This window comes from Hyla sarda, chromosome 2 (genome assembly GCF_029499605.1).
Source record: "Hyla sarda isolate aHylSar1 chromosome 2, aHylSar1.hap1, whole genome shotgun sequence".
NCBI classification, from domain to species: Eukaryota; Metazoa; Chordata; class Amphibia; order Anura; family Hylidae; genus Hyla; species Hyla sarda.
The window spans coordinates 212557416-212583725 of NC_079190.1; the positions used below are offsets into that span (position 1 = coordinate 212557416).

General features: G+C 42.3%; 1 protein-coding gene across 5 annotated transcripts in view; it reads right to left on the reverse strand.

The window, feature by feature from the left end:
* CBLB (Cbl proto-oncogene B) overlaps positions 1 to 26310 on the reverse strand; it is a 207124-nt gene that overhangs the window by 145034 nt on the left and 35780 nt on the right. The window contains exon 1 of one of the 5 annotated variants that reach the window (XM_056556289.1): positions 7157 to 7268. The exons of the other annotated variants lie outside the window; for them this stretch is intronic. Within the exon in view, the coding sequence (XP_056412264.1) occupies positions 7157 to 7222 (66 nt within the window). The 5' untranslated portion in view covers positions 7223 to 7268. Of the gene's footprint in view, positions 1 to 7156; positions 7269 to 26310 lie in introns of those variants that run through there. 5 annotated transcript variants of the gene reach the window in all.

Here is a 26310-nt window from a genome sequence, read left to right on the forward strand (position 1 = left end):
AGTGTTGGGCACACAGAAGGACTTCTTACTACATTGATTATGTTTGCACTTTATTGAGAAATGTATATATTTTTCTATAATTACCTATATACTGTTGTTGACTTTATATATGTTAAATGTGTTTACTGTACCCTTAAGAGAGGAGCTTTGTGAACCCTATGTGACCCCCCTGCCAATGGGAACCCCTACATTCTTCCCCATATTGTGTAGTGGGGGAGGTGCCCCAGTTTAGAGTTGAGCTCAGTCTGAGCAACAGTATGGTAAAGGTGTGTCGTATGTGGAAGCCTCAAGGGAAGGCCATGATCAAATGTATTCAATCCGGTCATTCTGCAAGGATCGCCTGCATGGTGGAAGTTCATGCCCTAGTGGAGAAGGCTACAATACCTTGGCAGAACCCTACCTACCAGGATTCATCTACCCGTCCTTCAAGTCAGTATCAATTCATTTGGTGAAAGCATCACAAGTCCCAGCAAAGCAACAGGGCTCCCAAGGGGTTACGCTGTATCCTCTCACCCAGTACCAGACTGTCCATATAATACCATCTGCACCCAGCTCAGTAAAGACAGTTATCAGTAACCTAACCTTGTGTGTTCCTTTATTTACCGTGTCTGGCCCAGCAGAAGATGTCTCCAACCTCGGACCGTGTATAGGATAACGGTGCCCTGGCATCACAAAGTGATAAGGTAGTTCCCCACACCACCCAGGGTACCACATTTATCTTTGAAAAACAGCACTTTTTTCTTTCAATAACTGTAAGTGTATTTGCTATGCTGTGCAGAGGAGTGAGGTGAACAGATTCTGAAGAAAAATAAGATTTACGTCCTGTCTTGGTTAGTGATTGGCTAAGGTCCTGCAACCAGCAGCTTGTCTCCAAAGATGGAAAAAAGAGAGAATGGCGCTCGAAGGACAACGCAATCTTCTGCAGACTAATGGAGGACTTGGGCTAGGTAAGTATCAGGATTTTTTTTATGTTACCCCATACCGCAGCACCATATTAAAAAGGGATAAAGATGAAATGGAGGGGATGACGTAATAAAAGGCGATCACAATCAATATTACCACCATAATCACAAGATGATATTTTCCCCAATTCCAACGCTTTAAATCTTAATTTCCAACAATAAAATTATTTTGTATAAGGAAAAAAAGGTTATTTATGCGTTTTTAAGGGACTTTCCTTTACTATTTTTGTAAATGCATACACTGCAGAACATTTCCGAGCAGATTCCACAGAAAGCAGTCCTAGCGCCGGCATGCTAGCTGGCAACTTTTCCAGGAGGACATTCTGTAAGAAACCTGCTGTGTACACATATCCTAAGGGTACAGTCCCACATACCGCTTACACAGCGTATTTCATGCTGCGCAAAATCTGCTGCTGCAGCTGAAAATACGCTGCGTTATCCCCGATCACCATACACACAGGGCTTTCCTGAGGCAGCCCCATGTGTGCAGTGAGTTTTGGAGGCGGGGCCGTGCATCACAGTCACGCCGGTGCACGGCCCGCATCCAAAACTCACTGCACACACAGGGCTGCCGCAGTGTGTGTATGGTGATCGGGGATTACGCAGCATGTTTCCTGCTGCCACAACAGATTTTGTGCAGCATGAAATACGCTGTGTAAGCGGTATGTGGGACCGTACACTAATACAGCTGGTACCAAAAAGTCATAAAGCTTCTGTTCCATCACTGGACGGAATTATGGAAGTTTGTGGGAACAACATAGGATCAGTACAAAGTGCTGTACAGTATATATAAATATATTTAACAGTCTCAAGGTAATTAAATATATAAAAGTGTAATCAGAGTCCCAAAAAAAAAAATATCCCCTAGTATTTGTACAAAGTTTCCAAATGGTTTGTCAATGCTGGGGTGTACATAACCTCAAGCATCCCAGCATTGACAAACCATATAATACAAGTTCAACCACTAACTGTATGCCAATGTTGCATAGCAAATAGACTGTATTGTATAGGGGGACTATGTGTATTATAGAGATTGAAAAGATTTTTTTCCACTTGAGATGCATTATTCAAGATCTGGAATGTGAAGATTTCAACCTTAGCCGGGATTAATTACAAGGTCACTTTTCCATCACGGAATACACTCTTCTGGACTAGACTAGATATAATGTGCATGTTGACTGGATGTGGTTCAGCTTGTCTGCTCGGAAGCTTAAATCGCTTGCGCTGTACATGTTCTGACAAACAGCAAAATGTTGACTCAAGACAGATCAAAAGCCCTCAAGCCCCCATGAGAATGTAGCCGCTACAAGAGCAAGAGCGTCCCTATCCACACAGCTCCTGTAATCATTTAACTGTAAACTGTACTACAAACCCAGACAAATATTAAAGGCTGTTTATCAGGGATTAACAGATGTATGCTGGGCTCATGGTTTCCGAAAAGCAGAAAGAACGGCTATACAAATATTAAAATACATCAAGTAGTATGCCACAGTATAGCGATTGGCTGACTTTGTAGTACGATTTTACATGACTATTAGTGTTGCTGAAAACAAGATAGTAAATGCTTGGAGATACCATGTTTTAAAGGGGTTGTCTAAGAGCAAAGAAAGGATCTGCCACTCATGGCTGCTGGATGTGCCGATATTCCAACGTAGCCGTTATCACAATCAAAAGATACAGTATGTGTGATGAAGTTTATAGAGGAAAAAAGACTTAGTTATTCTATTCCTTCACTACCCTGGGACAATTATAGAATAAAAATATATAAAAGAAATAATACCCAGAAACAGGATTTGTGCATCATATTGGCAGCTTGTCCGAGAAGCTCTCGATTTTTTTGTTACAGTGGGTAGTGTTGCATTATATCTGCACGGAAGTACTGAACACATGATGCAGATCAGGAATGGAGATGGGAGAATAATTATTACTAGATAAAACCAAAAAAGAAAAGAGGAAATGGAAACTTACTGGTTATACCTGTTTAAGGGTGCATGCACACTACGTTTCTTAAGATACGGGACCGTATACGGCTGGGGAGAGTGGGGGGCGGAGAGTCGGGGGCAGGGCAACTGCACACTGCAGTATGCGGTCCCATATCTAATGTATTTCAATGTGCAACCGGAGTGAAACGCTGCCTCCGGTTGGCTCCGTTTTGCCCCGTATACGGTTTCCCGACTGGACCTAAAAATGCTGTTGACTACGTTCATAGGTCCGGTCGGGAAACCGTATACGGGCCAAAACGGAGCCGACCGGAGGCAGCGTTTCACTCCGGTCGCTCATTGAAATACGTTAGATACGGAACCGCATACGGCAGCGTGCGATTGCCCTGCCCCCGACTCTCCGCCCCCCTCTTCTCAGCCGTATACGGTCCCGTATCTTAAGAAACGTAGTGTGCATGCACCCTAATAACCCTTTCACCCTAACAAGGATATATGTAATGCATCATGACTTACTACAGGCGAAGGTGGGCCACTGCTGCAGCCAGTGATTGGCTGCGTGAGCTTTTCTTCTATTTCATTTGTCTTGATACAGGACCAAGAAAACGAGATTTAGACCATGTTCACACAGCAGAATTTTCGAGCAGAATTTAGCCCAAAAAAAAAAAAAAAAAAAAGTCTGCTCAGAAATTCTGTTGCAGCGAAATCCCTTTGGTTTCTGGGCAGACTCCATAATGGGTAGTGCGGATGTGGATTACCCTCTCTGAGTCCATGTACAAAACCACAGCCAAACCCATAAAAATTTAAGTAAAAATCCACTGTAGATTATTATAATCTCAGAGAGTAAACTACTCTGCTTGATACGCTCTGGGCAGTAATTGTGTCATCACTGCCTTTTTAACTTTTCAGTGTTTTTTTTATTTCTTTTTATTCCATGCTCAGCAAAAAAAATGGTTGGGTTTACCTTAAACAGGTACTGTCATTTGAACAAACGGTGTGCATCAATAGAACAAGAGAATATAATAAATAAAAATGCTTCTTCTGTTACCAAGCTTTTTCTCTCTCTCCCCTCTCCCAGGAGATTGTATTCTACTCTGAAAATGTGCTCCTTGGGGGACATGTATCATTTCCAGTGTATAATAGAAGTTTTTTACCCCTCTGCCTGTTGTCTAAATTTGGCGCAGCTGCGTTAAATTTATCATTCTTGTGCAGCTACTTTCTTGAATTGCGTTTAAATTTAGAATTCTCCTCAGAGCATAAATTTACACCGCAGCTCTATTTAGTAGGAGCTTTGTCTGCAGCGTATCTGCACCTAAACAGTAAATGTGTCCTCGTTATTAGTTTTAGAATTTTTTTTCTTCATTATGTAGAGTTTTAATCTCACAATAACACCACTTTTTGCACCCAATTATAACACATCAATTATACCAATGTCCTTATTCTTCATTTAACATCTGTGACACCCCTGTGCAAATCACCTCAAATGTACATGGTGCACTCTACCTTATGGGCTTGTGCGCCCGCAGAGCACTTTGCGCCCACATATGTGGTATCTCCGTACTCTGGCTAAATTGTGTCCCAAAAAATGGGGATCTTTTTTCCCATTTACCTCTTGTGAAAATGTAAAGTATGTGGCAATACCTGCATGTCAGTGTAAATAATTTTATTTTTATACACTAACATACTGGTGTAGACTCCAACTGTTCCTTTTCATAATAGGTAAAAGGAGAAAAAGCCCCCCAAAATCTGTAAGGCAATCTCTCCCGAGTACGGCGATACCCCATATGTGACCCTAAAATGGACATAGGGGTATTCTATGCCAGTGTTTCCCAAACAGGGTGCCTCCAGCTGTGGCAAAACTCCCAACATGCCTGGACAGTCAATGTCTGTCCGGTAATACTGGGAGTTGTTGTTTTGCAACAGCTGGAGGCTCCATTTTGGAAACAGTGCGTTACCAGACGTTGTTCATATTTATTGGGGAGGGGAGGGGGATGTGTAGCGGTATGTGTATATATAGTGTTTTTTACTTATTTATTTAAGTGTAGTGTAGTGTAGTGTAGTGTTTTTAGGGTACAGTCACACGGGCGGGGGTTGACAGCGAGTTTGCTGCATCTCAATCTTGCAGCACTCCCTGTAAACCTCCGCCCATGTGAGTGTACCCTGTCCATTCACATTGGGGGGGGGGGGGGGGGGGGGAAACATCCAGCTGTTGCAAAACTACAACTCAGAGCATGCCCTTTGGCTGTCCGTGCATGCTGGGAGTTGTAGTTTTGCAACAGCTGGAGGCACACTGGTTGCGAAACACGGAAACGGACTCAGTGTTTCGCAACCAGTGTGCCTTTAGCTGTTGCAAAAACTTCAAATCTCAGCATGCAGTGACAGCAGAAGGACATGCTGGAACATGTAGTTATGCAACAGCTGGAGGCATACTGCTACAACTCCCAGCATGCCCTTTGGCAGTCCGTGCATGCTGAGGGTTGTAGTTATGCAACAGCTGAAGGCACACTGGTTGCAAAACACTTGAAAGTTTTTTTACTTAACTTAGTGTTTCCAAACCAGTCTGCCTCCAGCTGTTGCACAACTTAAATTCCCAGCATGCATGGTCTGTCAGTACATGCTGGGCGTTATAGTTTGGAGGCACAGCTAGAGGCACACGGGTTGGGAAAAAGAGTTAGGAAACGAACAATGTTTCCCAACTAGTGTGCCTCCAGCTGTTGCAAAACTATAATTCCCAGCATGGCCAAACATGCTGGAAGTTGTATTTCGGCAATATCTGAAGGGTCAGATGTTGACGAACTACAACTCCCCGCATGCTTGGGCAGTCTGGGCATGCTGGGAGTTGTAGTTTTGCAACAGCTGGAGGTCCACAGTTTGTAGACCACTGTATAATGGTCTCCAATCTGTGGTCTTCCAGATGTTACAGAACTACAACTCCCAGCATGCCTCGACAGAGTGGGCATGCTGAGATTTGTAATTTTGGAACATCTGGAAGAGCACAGATTGGAGACCATTATACAGTGGTCTCCAAACTGTGGCCCTCCAGATGTTGCAAAACTACAACTCCCAGCATGCCCAGATGGTCAAATGGCAAGATGGCTGGCTATCAGTGATAGCCACCATCTTACCGGGCGCTGGGGAAAAGTATAACGGAAAGCAGTAAATTTTAAAAATAAAAGGAGACTGATCTACAGTGTTAAGTGGATTACAAAGCTATTTTAATGTGACGGAGCTTGTTCAATGATAAGCTATCAAACATTTCCTAAGTAAATGTATTAAATTGTTGGATCATAAAATAATAATACCAATATACAAGTGATCTGATGAATAACTGAACTGTAAACAAATATTCTATATGCAAATTATTTTAAAAGTGCTTTGGAATAACCAAGGAGTAAAAAGCAATATAAAGCAAAACAAGGGAGGAATAGAGATAGGAAAGTAAAAACATTCTGGTGGTTCCTTAGTAGAACTTTCCTTCAGAAATAGAAAGGATTGCTACGTGCAGTTAAAGTTGGCTTATATTTATGGGGAAAAAGACGCACTTGCGTCAAAATTTTTGGTGCAAAGGAAAAGAACGCAGGTAATAAATCCATGGGTACTATAGTTGTCACTCCAAGGTACCCTGATTAGGCCACATCTGGACGACATGCTCTACCAAAACGTGCGCAAAAAAATGGGAACAAACAAGCACTTGCGCAAAATTTTGCGCAAAAAATACACACAAAACAGGGGTAAAATCTTTGATACATGTCCCCCCTTGTGTACACATACAAGGCAATGCATCATTCCACGTAGGCTTAAAAGGAGTGTGGCCGTCCATGGTACATAGAAACTGGCATAAATTATATTCAAAATCTGTACCATCTTGAATCGCTGGTGAATCATGCATGGGCAGTCACTGATGTGCCACATCTATATATATATATATATATATATATATATATATATATATATATATATATATATAACTCAATGTGGAAGATTTATCAAAACCTGTGCAGAGGAAATGTTGCTGAGTTGCCCATAGCAACCAATCAGATCGCTTCTTTCATTTTTGAAAAGGCTTGTGAAAAATGAAAGAAGCGATCTGATTTGTTGCTATGGGCAACTCAGAAATTTTTCCTCTGGACAGGTTTTGGTAAGTCCACCCCAATGTGTGTGTACGTGTGTGAGCGTACGTGGCATCAACAAACTTCTAAGCAGGTTGATCAATGAGTAGCAAGTGGAGGCCATCACCCTGCTTCCCTTCACCATCACCTTATGTACTCCTGCATTAACAGCCAAGGTGGAAATGTGGTGGCAAACGTAGTATTGCATGATCATATCCAGCAATGGCAACAGGAAAGACTCCAGTAAAAGTCCCAGCAGTAATACAGTATCAGAAGGTCAGCTGGTTGGTCACCATTAGAGATGAAAGAAGTAATTCGATTCATCACGGACATCGCGGCTCGGCAGATGCTGACTTGCCTGCATATGTTAGTTCAGCTTTCAGGTGCTCCGGTGGGCTGGAGACTCTCTCCTAGGATTGTATCCACCTTTTCCAGCCCACTGGAGGACCTGAAAGCTGAACTAATTTATGCAGGATAAGTCAGCAACTGCCGAGCTGCAAGGTTTGTAACTTCGCTCATCTCTAGTCCCCATTAATACACATTTATGATTGTGCCCAGTTTAAAGCCTTGGAGCGGAAATGACAATTATTCCACGTGTCTCCCTTTATACACCGCATTGACTCACAAGAGCTCTCAGCTTTAGCACACCACAATCATTTTCAAAGTGTTCATCAGACTACCACATGCTATGCCCACAACGCAATATGACTGGACTCTAGTCCCACAAGGTAGTCGAACTGACTACAGCTTTTTTTTGGTGGAAAAAAGTTGTAATTTTCCAATTACAGTGTGCACATTCATATATATTACATGCCACCCACTCTTACAGATTGTTTCAGAGGTTATAACAAATGTGAAGCAATATGGCACCTTTACAGAAGCAAATTATTAGTGTGATTGTTTTGAATACTGCCATTGTTACTGCTGAAGGGGTTAGAAAATACAAAGTTGCACATATATAATCATGTAATTTCTCCTATTCACTCCCAATATGGACATCAGTTTGTGACTCATTAGTGGAGATTTTTGGTCTATTTAGTTTTAGAGATGATGGGCGCATGTAGACCTGGCCATAAAGTATGTGAACAACCTCTCTACATAATGTACTATTAGATGGATCAGGCTGTTAGTGACAAACATTTATTTTATGCAATTTTTTATTTTTACTTAATATTATGCATTGGTGCAAAATGTCAGAAAGGAGTTCATATGGATAAAAGGGCTGAAGTGTTCACAATATGCCAGTTTTTTGTGTCTTAGATTTCACAACAGACAGTTATGAAAACATCTGGTCACAAACAATGGTGTTTCTCAGGATCATGGGCTAGTGTAGTAGTTTTGGAGTAAATCTGTTGGGTTTTGGGAGGTCCCAACCCCTCTGGCTAAGCACAAACTTGTTTTTATTAAAGGAGAACTCTGGGATACAAATCTTATCCCCTATCCTAAGGATAGGGCATAAGTGTCAAATCGCGGGGGATCCACTGGGACCCCCCCCCCCCACCCACCGCAATCTCCTGTACGGGGCTCCGGCTCTCCTCCGGAATGGGTCATGTCAACCACCGCACAAAGTGACCTCTCAATACAGCTCTATGGGAGCAGGGCCAGATCCTCACTGGTGCTCACGGAGCGCCTGCTCCGGGCCCCGTGCCCGCAGGGGGCCCCCCGTCACATTCGAGACATCCCTGTGTCCCGAAAAATCTTTTCAAGACATAAGTATGACCCGGCGGTTACCTCTCTGCAGCGGCCCCCGCGTTAACTTTAAAAACGCAGGGGCCTCCGGGAGTTAGCGCACGCAGGCACGTCACTGACGTCCCGTGCATGCGCCCATAGGAGAAAAGCGGAGCATCGAGGAGGATGCGCGCACATGGTAAGTGACCAGCGGCACGTCATCTTCAGTAATCCGACCTCTGCTCTTCGGTCCCGGGACCTACTGCTATGGCCTATAGGCCATAGCAGTAGATCATGAACCAGGTCCCCGGACCGGTGGAGCGGTTGTCGGGACACTGAAGTGGGGCAGTAAACAGGCATACAGCCTCCAGCTATACACTGTTTATGGGAGAACTATACTGCACCTAATGTGGGAGAACTATACTGCACCTAATGTGGGGGAACTATACTGCACCTAATGTGGGGGAACCATACTGCAGCTAATGTGGGGAGCTATACTGCACCTAATGTAGGGGAATTATACTGCACCTAATGTGGGGGAACTATACTGCACCTAATGTGAGGGAACTATACTGCACCTTATGTGAGGGAACTATACTGCACCTAATGTAGGGAACTATACTGCACCTAATGTGGAGGAACTATACTGCACCTAATGTGGAGGAACTATACTGCACCTAATGTGGAGGAACTATACTGCACCTAATGTGGAGGAACTATACTGCACCTAATGTGGAGGAACTATACTGCACCTAATGTGGAGGAACTATACTGCACCTAATGTGGAGGAACTATACTGCACCTAATGTGGAGGAACTATACTGCACCTAATGTGTGGAAACTGTACTGCCAACCTAATGTGGGGGACTTATACTGCCAACCTAATGCGGGGGAACTATACTGCCAACCTAATGCGGGGGAACTATACTGCCAACCTAATGCGGGGGAACTATACTGCCGACTGATGAATTTTTATTGGAACTAGAAAATGTGCTTGTTGATGCCTTAGATAAAAGACTGATTGATAGGGATGAGTTTAATTTCCTCCTCCCCAATAAACCACTAATAGCGACCTTTTACGCGTTGCCAAAGGTCCATAAGGGGCTTCATCCTCTAAAAGGACGACCTATTGTATCAGGTGTCTCATCAATCACACAGAATTGTGGCATATATGTAGACAGGATCCTGAGAGCGTTTGTAACTGCCCTTCCCTCATATTAGGGACACCTCTGACTTATTGCAAAAACTTGACGGGATAACAGTGGAAACAGATGTTCTACTAGCATCAATAGATGTAGAGGCCTTGTATAGTAGTATACCACACGAATGGGGTCTAAAAGCCACCGAACACTATTTAAGGTCTCGAGGTATCCCTTGTCAAGAACACAGTCGTTTTGTTTTATCCCTCCTCCAATTTGTTTTGCAACATAACTATTTCATATTTGACCGTCGTATCTACCACCAACTCAGGGGCACAGCGATGGGGAGCCCTTGTGCCCGCACATACGCAAATGTGACCCTGGGTTGGTGGGAGGATAACATTGTATTTGGAGAGGAGGAAAACCAGTATACATCAAAAATTCTATATTGGGGAAGATACATAGACGACGTGTTCATATTGTGGAGGCTTTGTTTAAGGAGTTCGTATCATCCCTCAATCATAATCCTATCGGGCTGCGGTTTACATCAGAAAGCAGCTCTGTATCCCTCCCGTTTTTGGATGTGCTAATTGAGAAAGACGGAAGGGGGAGCCTTAGGACGAGCATATATAGGAAACCCACGGCGACCAATAACTTATTAAGATACGAGAGTCACCACCCCAACCCTCAGAAACACGGGATCCCCAAGGGTCAGTATTTACGACTGAGACGCAATTGCTCAGATAGGGAGGACTTTATTAGACAGTCGGCTGACCTGAGAAAAAGGTTTCAAGAAAGGGGGTATCCCGATAGGGTCCTTAGGAAAGCCTTTAAACATGCACTTAAGAGTGATAGGACAGACCTTCTAACTCCTAAAAAGAGACCACCCAATAACAACAAACAGATCCGCCTGATAGGCACTTTTGATGAAAGATCAGAACAGGTTAAAAGGATTTTGGGTCGATACTGGGGCATTCTAAAAACTGACCCTCACTTGAAAGATGTGTTATCTGACCATCCGTCCATCACTTTTCGAAGAGGAAGATCCATCAGGGACTTTGTGGTCCATAGCCACTTCGAAAGAGAAGAAACATCAGGATCTTGGTTGGCGAGAAAGCCTATAGGCACTTTTAGATGTGGAGGGAACTGTATAGCATGCCCTTTTATAGACAAATCCAAAACCTTTAAGAACGATCATACAGGTGAAGAATTTAAGATCAGGGACTTCGCAAACTGTAAAACAAGTGGAGTGGTCTATCTATGTAGATGTACATGCCCATTAGGTTATGTGGGGAAAACAAGCCGTGAGATACGAAGGAGGGTGGGTGAACATCTAGGTGACATACGACAGACATGACACCTCTATAGCCAAACATGTGTGGGAACAACACAATGGAGATCCTAGGGTATTAACATTTCAGGTGATAGAGGTCATCAGATCGAGTATAAGGAGAGGCGATATGGATAGAAAGATTTTGAGGAAGGAGGCCGAATGGATTTTCAGACTTAAGACAGTGAGACCTTATGGATTAAATGAGAGCCTCTTATTCACACCCTTTATTGAACAGGGATAATTTACAGTGTCACTTTTTTGGATGATAAAAGGAGGATTAGCTTAGGCTACAGGAGACTAGGAGATGTGATAAATTGCCTTGTTCTCCTCTCCCCTTGTTTTAGGGTATCTATTTGTCTCCAACATAGGAGCTAATACTTATTTGGTGAACATTATGAAGACTAACTATAATTTGGTGACAGGCTGTGATTATAGATTTGTGTGGATGGGATCACCAAAGACATTCGTCCCATTTTTCCTTTCTGCAGGTTGTGAACCGGATAGATCCATCACTTAGTAAGGGAGGGAAAGTTCATCGTGGTTGAGGCCACCCTGTTAAGGAGGTGGGTCCCTCAAAAGGTAGGGACAGAGGGTTGTGGATTTAGATTCAGGGGGGCACCGCTGTCTCCCCCTCTTTTTTGTTTATTCCTATCTTTTTCATTTCCTCTACATAAGTTCTGGAGCCCACTTTACATATGTCTCCCATAACAAGATATAGTCATCAAAAACCTGATTTGGCTGGGAGCAATGATAATACTAATGGGGATCCGAAACAGATACAGATTTAAGAGGAAGGTATGATGTACTCTGGGTAGCTATATCATCTCAATACATTACCAGAATGTTTGATCTTTTGATCTTTTCCTCTGCTACTCTAAGCGTTAGTATCATTATCTTCATTATTTTCTTACAACTTCCTCCTCTTCTTCTTTTTTCTATAACCACCTCTTTCTCCTCTTTTTTGTTAAGTAATATGGAAGGACAATGGCTTTGGTGATCATAAGTACATCCAGATCTGCGGACATAATCACAGACCTTCATAATAATTACCATTTAAGGTGTCCTGTAATAATAATAAATTTACATCTTGCCTTGTAATAATAATATATTTACATCTTTTGTAATATAAACCTCCCCGATGGTCAGTAGGTCATACTTACCTTGATTGTACACTATGGGATTGAGTGGACTGACCTGGTCCATTCTTTACCATATTGTTTGTAAACATTAAATCACATGACGGTCACATGATCGTGAGTGGCTCCGGTCATGCGCAATAGGCACACACGGAGACACTGTTGCGATCTCTGTGTAATCTGAGTGCGCCTGCGCCTGATCGGAGTCACATCATAGTATACACCTTCAGAAGCAGGGAAGTCACGCATGCGCATTACACAGCCGGGTAAACACCGGAAGTGAATCGGTGCTACCCCGGAAATGTATGCCGGCCTGTGTATATAATGGCAGAGTACTGAGCCATACACATGCCGCCTGTGATTAAACAGTGCGCTTATCTTGGCGCTAGGTATCCATCGTTGGTACAAGGCGGGCATAAGATAGGTATGTATCACTACTGGGTACTTTTTTATACCATGCCCCCCCCTGCTTTATTGTGTTAATGCAATGTAGTTTAAAAACTGACGGACATGTACTGCTGCTTGTTTATCTAGTGCTTCTTCTTTGGAGATGCAGTACAATATACTGTCCATAAGTTATCTGCCTTGAGAGTGGTGTCAATCAAGTTGTGGTATGTACCCCTCCTGGGGAGAGTTTCTATATAAATATCCTTTTATTTTCATTTCTTTCATGTACATATTTAGCAGTTTTTAAGCTGGTTTGAGAGAGATGCAAATAGTGTGTTTATGTATTCTTTTATTCAGGCACCTACTGCATCAGAGACAATCTAAAAACACCAGAGACGATTTTTATGACTGTTGATTGTATCCCATTAGTTCCTTGAGAAACCCCACAAGTTGGGGGGAAACGCGTCGGAACGGATACCAAATTGTAACATTTATCTTATCACTTTTCTCACGTGGTGTGGGGAGAGGTCCTAAATAATGAGTAGCACCATTGTATATATATGAGAATGTATCTAATTGCACCACTGATATATCCGTAGTGATCGATGGTTGTGGTACATTGTCTCTCTTATAGGGGGCTGCCCATTTACCAATAGGACCTGTGTCTCCTTTTTTTGACATATTTATTCACCTATAGGTCACTAATTATAGTTTATTATATATTTTTTTGCTTTAGTTATTCTTATTTTAAAGCATATCATTAAAGTATATATGTTTTAGAAAAAGGTTATTTTTAGTTGCTGTGATACATAGAGAGGAACCTTTAATCTGACAGTTCTTTGCTGCTGTGAAAAGAACTATACTGCCAACCTAATGCGAGGGAACTATACTGTACCTAATGCGGGGGAACTATACTGCACCTAATGTAGGGGGAACTATACTGCACCTAATGCGGGGGAACTATACTGCACCTAATGTAGGGGGAACTGTACTGCACCTAATGTAGGGGGAACTGTACTGCACCTAATGTAGGGGGAACTGTCGGGGGTGGGGCATCATAATGAAGTGCTCCGTCTTCCAGGCAGCCTTAATCTGGCCCTGTATGGGAGAGGCGAAGATTGCCTAGTGCATCTCTCTGGCTCTCCCATAGTGCTGCATTGAGGGGGCGTCGGCCACCGCTTTGTATGGAGGTCGACACACCCCGTTCAGGAGGAGAGCCAGGGCCCCATACAGGAGATCGTGGGGACAGATTTACCTTTCTTCATAGGACAAACCTCAGCATAGGGAATACGTTTTGTATCCCGGAGTTCTCCTTTAAGCACAGTACAAAAAACTAAACGTTTCACAACTTTTTGTGCAAGCACCATTTTGTGCAAAAAATTCACTTTGTTTTACTTTAGAAACCGGTTTGGTAAATTCCCCCCTTTCAAATACAATAGTTGAAATTCTAGTGAATAGGTCACACCAGAATGCCATTCTAAAAAAAGAATCCAGAATCCTAGAAAGCCATTCTAAAACAGAATCCAGAATCCTAGAATGCCATTCTAAAACAGAATCCAGAATCCTTGAACAGGTGACCCATAAGCTACAAGAAACTTAATGCAAAAAAGTGGCAATACCCATGAAGTAGGTGCCTGCTCATTAAACTTCAAGGGATTTTCCTATGAAGAAAGGTAAAGCTGTCCCCAAATTCTAATCATTTTTTGTATTTACAATTTATGAAAATACTCCTATCACTAGATATTCCAGGAATAATGTTAGTACAGCACCAACTGCTGTTTTTTTGTCAATAGCTTTACTGAGTTTACCTCAATAAAAGACCAACGGGGCACATGCATGCTTAGCGGTGCTTCTCGTTCTTCTTCACTGGGTATAAGTAGGGATCACTAGTGCGGAGAGTCAGTCTCAGCTTCTCAGCAACCATAATGAAAGCTTTTCACAAACCACTATGTATTGAGGTGGGCACAGTAATGCTACTGAAAGAGACAGCAGGTGGGACTATACTAACATTTCTGTATTATTTAAGTGCAAGTCCCCAAAAATGTATCTGTAAACAATATATTTCATGGCACAGAGCATGATAACATTCACCACTCTACAGATCACAGGGCAGTGACAAATGTACAGACTTTCTGTTGAAATGTCTCTAGCAAATATGAAATCTGCAATTAAGGGAAAATCCACAACATTCCATATTTATTGTGGATTTTATATGGTCCCTGTCCTTTCACAACAAATTCCCTCCATTGCTAGGCTATGCAATTCCTGACATATTTGTAAATCAATTTATTTATCATTAATCATGCCGAATACAAAGAAAAGAGCTCTTAAATCTTGGAAGCTAGGTGTATCCTTTTCCTGCAATCTGCTGGTCACTGCCATCAAAGGTAAATCAAGGTAAATCAAGGCTTCCTTATCTCTGACTACCCAAAAAGCCCAGGGCAGTTGGGTATTGTGTAGATACTTCTGTATCTACAGCTGTAGGTCCACAGTGCTGTAGTTTAATCTCCCCTCTCCTTCTAGCTTGTCAACAACCAGAGTTCAGTGCTTGTTTAACCCCTTCCTTGCCTTTGTGCAATTTCTTTCATTTCTAATTACATAGCACCTTACAAACCCAAGTTATCAGTAAAGCTCAGTAAGGCTTTGTTCCTATAGCAAAAATTCCACATGAATACACAGGGCACTTTAAAAGTACTTTGATTCATAAAAAAATATCTACATTTTGTGCGGAATCCACATAACCTCCACGCAAGTTCCACACAACATTTGCACGATATCCGCATTTAGCAGAGAAAAGCAAGTCCCAGTGATTCCAATGGGCTTCCGAAACTGAATTCCGCAGAAACATAAGACATGACGTGAAATTTTAGCTACGAAACATCCACAGCGAAACTTCTGCAATGTGAACGTGACAGCGGAATCCCAATGAGGTTAATAGGCTATAAACACATGCAGAATTTCCATGCAGATTTCAATGCTGTGAACATAACCTAACTCTTTCTTCCCCTACATTCTATCTTTAGTAGTGTACTATGTAAAATCCTCCCTCAGCACAGTGCCAGGCTGTTCAATGCACTTTCACCAGCACTGTAACAGCAGAGAGGATTATGTGCTGTGCTGTTATTGGCTAAAAAAAAAAAAAGCTAAAAAAGGAGTGGGAGAAAAAAAAAAAGTCTTTGCACCATGAAAGGACTCAATTACAGCAGTGAGATCACTAAACTCACTAAGAGTGTTGGGTTTATACGAGTGTGAATTGTTGTTTCCAACTTGCAGGATTTCACTCTATTTACTATGGGTATTCAGGGCAGTGCCGCACGGAGGGCAGATCCTCAGCGTATTTGATGATGCGGATGCACCCGACTGCAGCCGGGTGGCTCTGAGTGTCTGCTTGTAGCAGCACCCTTTTACAGAGGGAAATCTGCCACTACAAGCGGACACTCAGAGCCACCCGGCCACAGCTGGGAGCTTGCTGTGCAGTCTCTCCTGTGACTGCCGTTGGGCACATCCGCAGCGTCAAATGCGCTTTGGATTCGCCCCCCGTGTGCCCCTGCACTTTCAAGACGGGAAAGTTTTCTGACTAGCTTTTTCTTGGTGGAAATTTCCAGCCATTTATTCACAGGATTTTCTGTGAATTCAATAGTTAATAGGTTATGTTGTGAGAGCACGCCCCTTTTCTGGGAGGCCATGCCAATTTTTCAGGTCTGTATATTTATTTTGACGCATTGCACAACAACTTCTGGCGCACAACCTGACAAAACAGGTTTGGTTTACAATAGTAAATCTGGGCCACCTTGTCACTTAAACACAAGCAGAAAGCCTAAATTGATAAGGATAAGGCTTCTTTCACACTATAGATTATTCATCCGTTATTAAACATCCGTTTTCTGTATTGTATAATTAAAAAACGGATGTATAATAACAGATGAAATAACGGGTGCTAATGGCTGAATAATGTCCATCAAAATAACGGGCATATTCATCCTTTAAGACCTGTTATAACATCCTTCATGTACAGCCGTTTTATACCTCTGCCTACAGACTCCCACAGCTGGGACTACTACTACTCCCAAGATGTAACAGACTTGTTCCATGATGGGAGTAGTAGTTCCCAAGCTGCGGGAGTCTGCAAGTGGCTGGGAAGGCTACATTAGCGTTTGTACTACTAGTCCCATCATGGAACAGACTCTGTTCCATGATTGGGGTTGTAGTATATGGGCTGAGGGATTGATCGCTTCGGGTCTCACTTCTGAGACCCCATGCGATCAGAAGCTATTAAACAGGGGAGTGGGTGGCATGCTCTGCTCCCCTGTGATGTATTATGTATTTTTACTTTCATTTTAAAATTCCCCGCCGGGAATCCTGAATGGCTGGTATGGAGGAGTCATTCAGGGCTCCCAGTGGGGTTTTTAAACTTACAGTGTGCCTAATTACTGTATAATCACAGTCCCCCTGACTTAAAGGGGTAGTCCAGTGGTGAAAAACCTATCCCCTATCCTAAGGATAGGGGATAAGTTTGAGATTGCGGGGGTCCGACCGCTGGGGCCCCCTGCGATCTCTCTGTATGGGGGCCAGGCTCTGCGGCCAGATAGCGGGTGTCGACCTCCGCACGAAGCGGCCGCCGACACACCCCCTTAATACATCTCTATGGCAGAGCCGGAGATTGCCGAAGGCAGCGCTTCGGCTCTGCCATAGAGTTGTATTGAGGGGGCGTGTCGGCCGCGTCGTGCGGAGGTCGACACGCCCCCTTCCCGCGGGCTGTCGGGGCTCCGTACAGGAGATCGCAGGGGGCCCCAGCGGTCGGACCCCCCGCGATCTCAAACTTATCCCCTATCCTTAGGATAGGGGAGAAGTTGTTCACCACTGGGTTCACCACTGGACTACTCCTTTAAGTATATTCATTTTGCGCATGGAGCAGGGCAGCAGCGGGAACATGTCCAGAACAGGCAGTGGGGAATGAATGAATGAAGCAGCGCACAGGGGGGACAGGTCATATACCGTGCTATAACAGCGCACATGAGATACAGGTCCCTCCATTCTACGCTGCTCCTCTCTGTCAGATACGGAGATGAGCAGCAGGGAATGGAATGCCATGTCCCTGCTGTGCCAGCGCTAGAAGATGACCGGGCAGCAGGCGGGGGGAATCATACATATACACATGGGGGGAATAAAATGAATATACATAAGTCAGGGGGAATGTGATTATACAGTAATTGGGCACACTGTAAGTTTAAAAACCCTGCCGGGAGCCCTGAATGGCTCTTCCGTAACGGCCATTCAGGGCTCCCGGCGGGGAATTTAAAAATGAAAGTAAAAATACACAGTACATCGCAGGGGAGCGGAGCATGCCGCCCACTCTCCTGTTTAATAACTTCTGATCGTATCGGGTCTCAGAAGTTAGACCTGGTGCGATCAATCCCTCACCCCATGTACTACAACCCCCATCATGGAACAGAGTATGTTCCATAATGAGGGTAGTAGTACAAACACTAATGTAGCCTCCCCAGCCACTGGCAGACTCCCGCAGCTGGGGAACTACTACTCCCATCATGGAAACAAGTCTGTTCCATGATGGGAGTAGTAGTAGTCCCTCAGCACTGCAGGAGTCTGCTGATGTCACCTCTTCTGAGCTTGCCCAGAAGTAATAACGGATATTATAAACCGCGTGCACACGGATCACATTAAAGGCTCATCCGTTTGCCATAGACTTCAATGTTAAAATTTTAACGGCCGTTATTTCACCGTTATTTTTGACTGAAGAAAAATTAGTGCTTGTGCTTTTTTTTCTTCCTTCACAAATATCGTCCGTTATTCATAATGGGCTATAACAGGTCTTAATGGATAATCAAAAAATCCCATAGACTTTAATAGGATTTGGTAACGTCCGTTTTTAAGGCTTTTCTAATGTAAGTTTATAGCAGGTCTTAACGGAGCAAATAGTGTGAAAGTGGCCTAACATTACAGAGCTCATCCAATTCAGAAAAATACTGCAGATGTACCATATTAAAATCCACCATGGAAAATCCAATCTGGAGAAATGTATGTACTGAAAAAGAGTTCCTCACATGTGTGCACGCATTGCTACAAACGTCAGTGGCAGAAATGTCAGCAATAAATCTACCATATTAGCTGGAGTGGAGACACATTATTGTGGCTTTTGTACATGTTATGCAAATGAAAAGATAATATTATAAACATAAAATGATCATTCTGGAGGAAAATACATTATGTAGATTATAGACTCTTCCCAGGTTACGTCTAGGGGACTGACTGTATATTGCACAATGAAATCAGTTTTTCTATCTCTACTAATGGAGAATTCCTTAGTATTTTTTTGTGTTTTTCTCAACGCCCTGTTCTATGTAAACGTAAACAGGATGTCCCATAACAAAAGATCACGAGAGAAAAAAAAAGAGGACTGTTGTTGCTTATGATTCTGAGCTCAACACGTGTGTTCACCAGTCTGTTCAAATCACTCACAGATGCTCCATAGTGTTTCTAAGAATGGCTCAACACGCTCTTAACCCTTTCAGTGAGGAACTTTTATATGGTGAAATAATCTTACATAGTTGAGCTTCACAGTTCAAAAGCTATTTAATAATAGAATGGAAAACCTTTAACTTTTTCCTTAAAGGGGTACTTCAGTGGGGGGAAAAAAATTAAATCAACTGGTGCCAGAAAGTGAAACAGATTTGTAAATTACTTCTATTTAAAAATCTTAATCCTTCCAGTACTTATCAGCTGTTGTATGCTCCACAGTAAGTTCTTTTCTTTTTGAATTTCATTTCTGTCTGACCACAGTGCTCTCTGCTGACACCTCTGTCCATGTCAGGAATGGAGAGGTTTGCTATGAGGATTGCTACTGCTCTGGACAGTTCCTGTCAGCAGAGAGCACTGTGGTCAGACAGAAAAGAAATTCAAAAATAAATTAACTTCCTCTGGAGAATACAGCAGCTGATAAGTACTGGAAGGTTTAAGAATTGTAAATAGAAGTAATTTACAAATCTGTTTAACTTTCTGGAACCAGTTGATTTTGAAAATGATTGTTTTCCACTGGAGTACCCCTTTAGGGTGTGTTCACACGTTAGTAGCTAGCAGCGAGTTTCCCGCTGCAAGTTACGCTACTATTGACTTAAATGGGTCCGCGGACAGTTTGCAAATCTGACACTATTGCGGACTGTCTGTGGACCCATTCAAATCAATGGTAGTGTAACTCGCAGTAGGTTTCCCGCAGCGTGAAACCCGCTGCTAGTAATAGCGTGTGAACGCACCCTTAAAGAGAAATTGACAGCCTGTTCATCTGCACTAAACTCAATATACTGGGTTATAATGCTGGTGGACAGCTTTAAAGAGAGGAGTTACTAACATTAGGGCTATGTTCACCCGACAGCGGAATTTTGGCAGAACATGCAGACGCTAGGACTGCTCAGAAATGCGCCACCTCATAGACAGCAACGCATTTCCGTGTGGACTCCACAGAAAAAATAGACAGGTCTATTCTATATGCTAACTCCAGATTTGGGATTCTGACATGTGCACAGCACAGCAGAATTCTATTAATATCAATAAGACTCTGCTGCTACAGAACATGGAAATTCTGTATAGTGTGAACATATCTGTAATAGGTGTAATAGTTGTAGAGTTATGGACATTTATTAACTCATTCCTATTGTGCTGCTGTGCACAATGAAGGCAGGGAGCTGGCTCACCGAGCTCCCCTGCCTCCTCCATATTCCCCACCAGTCCCATCCCCCATAAATATGCAGATATCTCCACTAGTTTTCCAGGGGTGAGTGCTCTGATCTGCATATTCATCATGGGGGCAGGCCAGGTGGAAGAATATTGAGAAGCCAACTTTCATTGTGCACAGCAGCACAATAGGAATGAGTGAATGAATGTCCATAATTCTACAACTACTACACAGATTAACAAAAGTGTCCCATCTTTTTAAAGCTGTTCACCCGCACTATAACACAGTATATTGGGTTAAAGGGGTACTCCATCGCAAACATCCTATCCCCTATGTAAAGTATAGGGGATAAGATGTTAGATTGCAGCGGTCCCCAGCGGCGAGACCACCGCGTTCTAACCTCTTATCCCCTATCCTTCAAGTGTGTGTGAACAGGCTGTCAGTTTCTCTTTAATGCACTGTGCAAAGTTCCTAAAGTATAAAAAGATCAAAAGTGGTTAGAATGCAGGTTATAGCACTCAGCTTAAGAACAAATCTACATAACCTATTAAAGTATCCAAAATTGTGCATGTCTGTAGATCACAATATGTGCACACAGTTTATAAGGCTAGGTTTATATCTGTGTAAACCTCCGCTTCATTTCCATTTGTCTGCTCCATTCTGAAGTCAGGAAAGCAGAAACAAACGCATCCCGTTGATTTCAATCATTGATTTATGTCAATTTACATCTGTTTAGTCTGTCAGAGCATGCACAGGTTTGTTTATAAAAAATAAAAAAAAAGTGTATTGAAGTATATAAAAAAAAAAAGGATAAAGACAAAAATTGATATATATTGATGAACTGATGCAAACAGATTCAAAAGGACTGTTATTTTAACAGACAATTTAAATGGAAAATTGAAAAAAATGGATAGTTTGCATTAGTTGTGCATCACTTTAGTATTTGTTCATAAAGTGATCAGTTCAGCAACATGAAAGGATCAAAACTGAACAGATGTCAAATGCAGATGTGATCTTCAACAATGGTGTAGAGAGCAGTTCCAAACCTTTTTTGCCTCTTAACAGCCTATTTCTAATAACTGGACCCCCCATATTAGTGACATGTTTGTTATTAATACAGTAGTGGTATTATTTGAAATGTAAATGATTTGCTTTACTAAATACCCAGTCCCTTTGCTCCTCTCCCTATATAGTCTGTGCCTCTATATTATATATACTGCTGGTGTAGAGAATGTTATATCTTACACACTGTTCTGGTTCTAGAAAAATAAACTGTGAACACTGGCTACCAATATAAGTCTTCAAATAAAAACCAAAAACAGAGAATCTCAAGCAGGCAGCCATAACCACATATGCTTTACTTGGGGGGGGGGGGGGGGGAATGGTATTGGAGCATAAAAAAATAAATACATTGGCAAGCAGCAGTTGCAGGGTCTGAGCAGTTAAGTATCACTTTATTGTTTTTTTTTAAAGGGGTATTCCGGGATTTTTTTTATTTGACTATGCTACAGGGGCTGTAAAGTCAGTGTAGTTCATAATATAGTGTCTGTACCTGTGTGTGATGGTTTTCTCACAATTCTTCTGTGATTATCGCCCTAATATTTCTTTTTAACAACATACAAAATTACTCAGGTCTTGGGATTTCCCAGGTTGCAGTGCGTCGAGACCTGACATCACTAGTCAGGTGATCAGAGGGAGCCTGTCCTGCTTCAATGGGTGGAGCAACTGCTGGGTGTGAGAGTCTTTTGCAACAGCTGTAGGCACCCTGATTAGAAAACACTGGTGTATTGCATTGAATAGAGAAGACGTCACCTGTAGTCACTGATATCATTGTGTATTCTCCTCACTATAGAGAAGACGTCACCTGTAATCACTGATAACATTGTATATTCTCCTTACTATAGAGAAGTCGTCACCTGTAGTCACTGATATCATTGTGTATTCTCTTCACTATAGAGAAGACGTCACCTGTAGTCACTGATATCATTGTGTATTCTCCTCACTATAGAGAAGACGTCACCTGTAATCACTGATAACATTGTATATTCTCCTTACTATAGAGAAGTCGTCACCTGTAGTCACTGATATCATTGTGTATTCTCTTCACTATAGAGAAGACGTCAGCTGTAGTCACTGATATTCTGTATTCTCCTCACTATAGAGAAGAGGTCACCTGTAGTCACTGATATTCTGTATTCTCCTCACTATAGAGAAGATGTCACCTGTAGTCACTGATATTCTGTATTCTCCTCACTATAGAGAAGATGTCACCTGTAGTCACTGATATTCTGTATTCTCCTCACTATAGAGAAGATGTCACCTGTAGTCACTGATATTCTGTATTCTCCTCACTATAGAGAATATGTCACTGATATTCTGTATTCTCCTCACTATGTCCCATCACAGCTGGAGTCACTAGTAAGTTTTGCAGTAATGATAGATAAAACAACAACAACTCCCAGCATAACCTTACCACCGCTTAGGTCATACTGGGAGCTGTAGTTTTAAATGGTTAAAACTTCTTTAGTGCTTTCTTCTTACTTTTCAATTGGTATATTTAATCATTATAGTGTTAACAGTACTCTGCAACACACCAACACCACTGGCGTTCATCACAAAAGTGAAAAAAGAAAATACACACTTTGGTTGGGGGGGGGGGGTTTATGGGGTGAACCCATTTTCTACCGCACCGGGTAACACCAACCACCAACCCTAGCAACGCCACTGCTGGTTCCTCTGGAATGCTCAACCACTGGGAACATAGGAGTTTGGTGATCCCAGTTTGCAGATTTCATGTGGATGGGTTATTAATGCTTAAAAATGCTAATGCCCATTTAAAAATATCACAGCCCTCTTCTTGGAACGAGTACCCAATAAAATAGCTAACTTATGAAAAACAGCCCTGCTCCCACATTTTAAGATTTATTACAATGTATCAGTCTTAGTACACATCCACCAGTTCCTGACTCCAGGCTCGTGTATTTAACCTACAACCCATTTACGCATTGGCCAACCTAAATGTTTAGGCTTTGAATCATCCATAATATTTTACACTTCTTCATATGTCTCTGCATTACTGAACATTCAAGCACAAGCCTGCAAATCAAACACATAAGAAAAAGTAACTGCGCAGCTTCTTCACCTGCCCTTAGTTTTCTCTATTGTGTCCTGCCCCGTGATATGCTATTCAAGTTGGTATAAAGACAGCCTTTTTATAAGTATCCATAGACAATAGGTAACAATAGAGGCAGAACAGCACATTTCTAAGGACAAGGATTTTGCTATATGTATATATAAAGTTCTTATAGAATTATCAATTGAATCTGTCCTGTTGAAAGACATTCTCCCTTTTCTGAAACCGTGATATGAACCAGGGTGCTCCAACAGGATCCCAGGGGTGGCAAAATAGATCAAAGAATTTTACAGGTTTTATTACCCAAGGAGTCATTTTAGACAGCAACTGGTTGCATAGTTAACTCACACAAATAGCGAGAGAAGCAACAAAAGACATATCAGGAGAATAGACAGAAGACTGAGCGCTAGTGAGACAACTTCAAGATCCAATTTAAATTTATTTTCGTAGTCTGACAAATTTCATAGATATTAACAAAACACAATCTACAAAGTTACATACAGTGCCAAGACACTCAAAATAAAAAGTTTAACAAGGTAACACAGTCTAGCATCAGTCTTTACGTCATCCCTGTTCAATAAGGCTCTGTTCACAATGCATATGAGACTTCTGTTGAGTGAGAACATTAATAAAAAGACAACTATAGGAAGTTCTGAGATTGTAGTAGGAAACTGGAGTCTGTGGGGGTCCAAGAGATCAGACCATGGCATGATAGTTGAAGGCTCCACTTTTGCACTAGTGTCTAGGAGGTTTTAACCTGGGTTCCCCAGGATTTTTAAGAAAAAACTGGCTAAGAACTGGAAAGGTTATATTAAAAATACATTGGGGAGAACAAGTATTTGATACACTGCCGTTTTTACAGGTTTTCCTACTTACAAAGCTTGTAGAGGACTGAAATTGTTATCATAGGTACTCTTCAACTGTGAGAGACTGAATCTAAAACAAAACTCCAGAAAATCACATTGTATGATTTTTTAAAAATTAATTAGCGTTTTATTGCATGACAAATATTTGATACATCAGAAAAGCATAGTTAATATTTGGTACAGAAACCTTTGCTTGCAATTACGAAGATCAAACATTTCCTGTAGTTCTTGACCAGGTTTGCACACACTGCAGCAGGGACTTTAGCCCACTCCTCCATACAGGCCTTCTCCAGATCCTTCAGGTTTCGGGGCTGTCACTGGGCAATACAGTCTTTCAGCTTCCCCCAAAGATTTTCTATTGAGTTCAGGTCTGGAGACTGGCTAGGCCACTCCAGGACCTTGAGATGCTTCTTACAGAGCCACTCCTTAGTTGCCCTGGCTGTGTGTTTCAGGTCGTTGTCATGCTGGCAGACCCAGCCATGACCCATCTTTAATGCTCTTACTGAGGGAAGGAGGTTGTTAGCCAAGATCTTGCAATACATGGCCCCATCCATCCTCCCCTCAATATGGTGCAGTCATCCTGTCCCCTTTGCAGAAAAGCAGCCCCAAATAATGATGTTTCCACCTCCATGCTTCAAGGTTAGGATGGTGTTCTTGGGGTTGTACTGATCCTTCTTCCTCCAAACACAGCGAGTGGAGTTTAAACCAAAAAGCTCTATTTTTGTCTCAACAGACCACGTGACCTTCTCCCATTCCTTCTCTGGATCATTAAGATGGTCACTGGAAAGCTTCACACTCCAGTGTCTGGACATGCACTGGCTTGAGCAGGGGGACCTTGCATGCGCTGCAGGATTTTAATCCATGACATTGTGTGTTACTAATTGTTTTCTTGGAGACTGTGGTCCCAGCTCTCTTCAGGCCATTGACCAGGTCCTGTCGTGTAGTTCTGGGCTGATCCCTCACCTTCCTCATAATCATTGATGCCTCATGAAGTGAGATCTTGCATGGAGCCCCAGACGGAAGGAGATTAACTGTCATCTTGAACAGTTGTTCCCTTCTCACCAAGCTTCTTGCCTATTGTCCTGTAGCCCATCCCTGCCTTGTGCAGGTCTATCCCTGATGTCTGGTCTTTGCCATTGTGGAGAGGTTGGAGTCTGTTTGATTGAGTGTGTGGACAGGTGTATTTTATACAGGTAATGAGTACAGAACAGGAGGGTGTCTTAATCCCTTAAGGACCACAGGTTTTTTAATTTTTGTACTTTTGTATTTTTCACCTCACCTTCTACAAATCAGAACGATTTTAATTTTGCACCTACAGACCTAATTGAGGGCTTGTTTTTTGCTCCACCAATTGTAATTTGTAATGAAATTTATTTCACCACCCAAAATACGGCAAAACTAGAAAAAAAAATATTTGTGGGGCAAAATTGGAAAAAAAAAACATTGGGGGGAGGGGGTGTCTTCCAATTCTACGCAGTGCATTTTTCGGTAAAATTGACACCTTATCTTTATTCTGTAGGTCCATACGGTTACAAAGATACTTAATTTATATAGGTTTTATCTTGTTTTACTGAAAAAAAAATAATAATTATAACTACATGCACCAAAATTAGAACTTATCAGCTGCTGAATAATACACAGGAAGTTCTTTTTTTTGAGTTTCCTGTCTGCCTGACCACAGTGCTCCCTGCTGACACCTCTGTCCATGTCAGGAACTGTTCAGAGCAAGAGAGGTTTGCTATGGGGATTTGCTTTTACTCTGGACAGTCCCTAAAATGGACAGAGGTGTCAGCAGAGAGCACTGTGGTCAGGCAGAAAGGAAATTCAAAAAGAAAAGAACTTCCTGTGTATTATACAGCAGCTGATAAGTACTGGAAGGATTGGGAATTTTTAATAGAAGTAATTTACAAATCTGTTTAACTTTCTGGCACCAGTTGATTTAAAAAAAAAAAA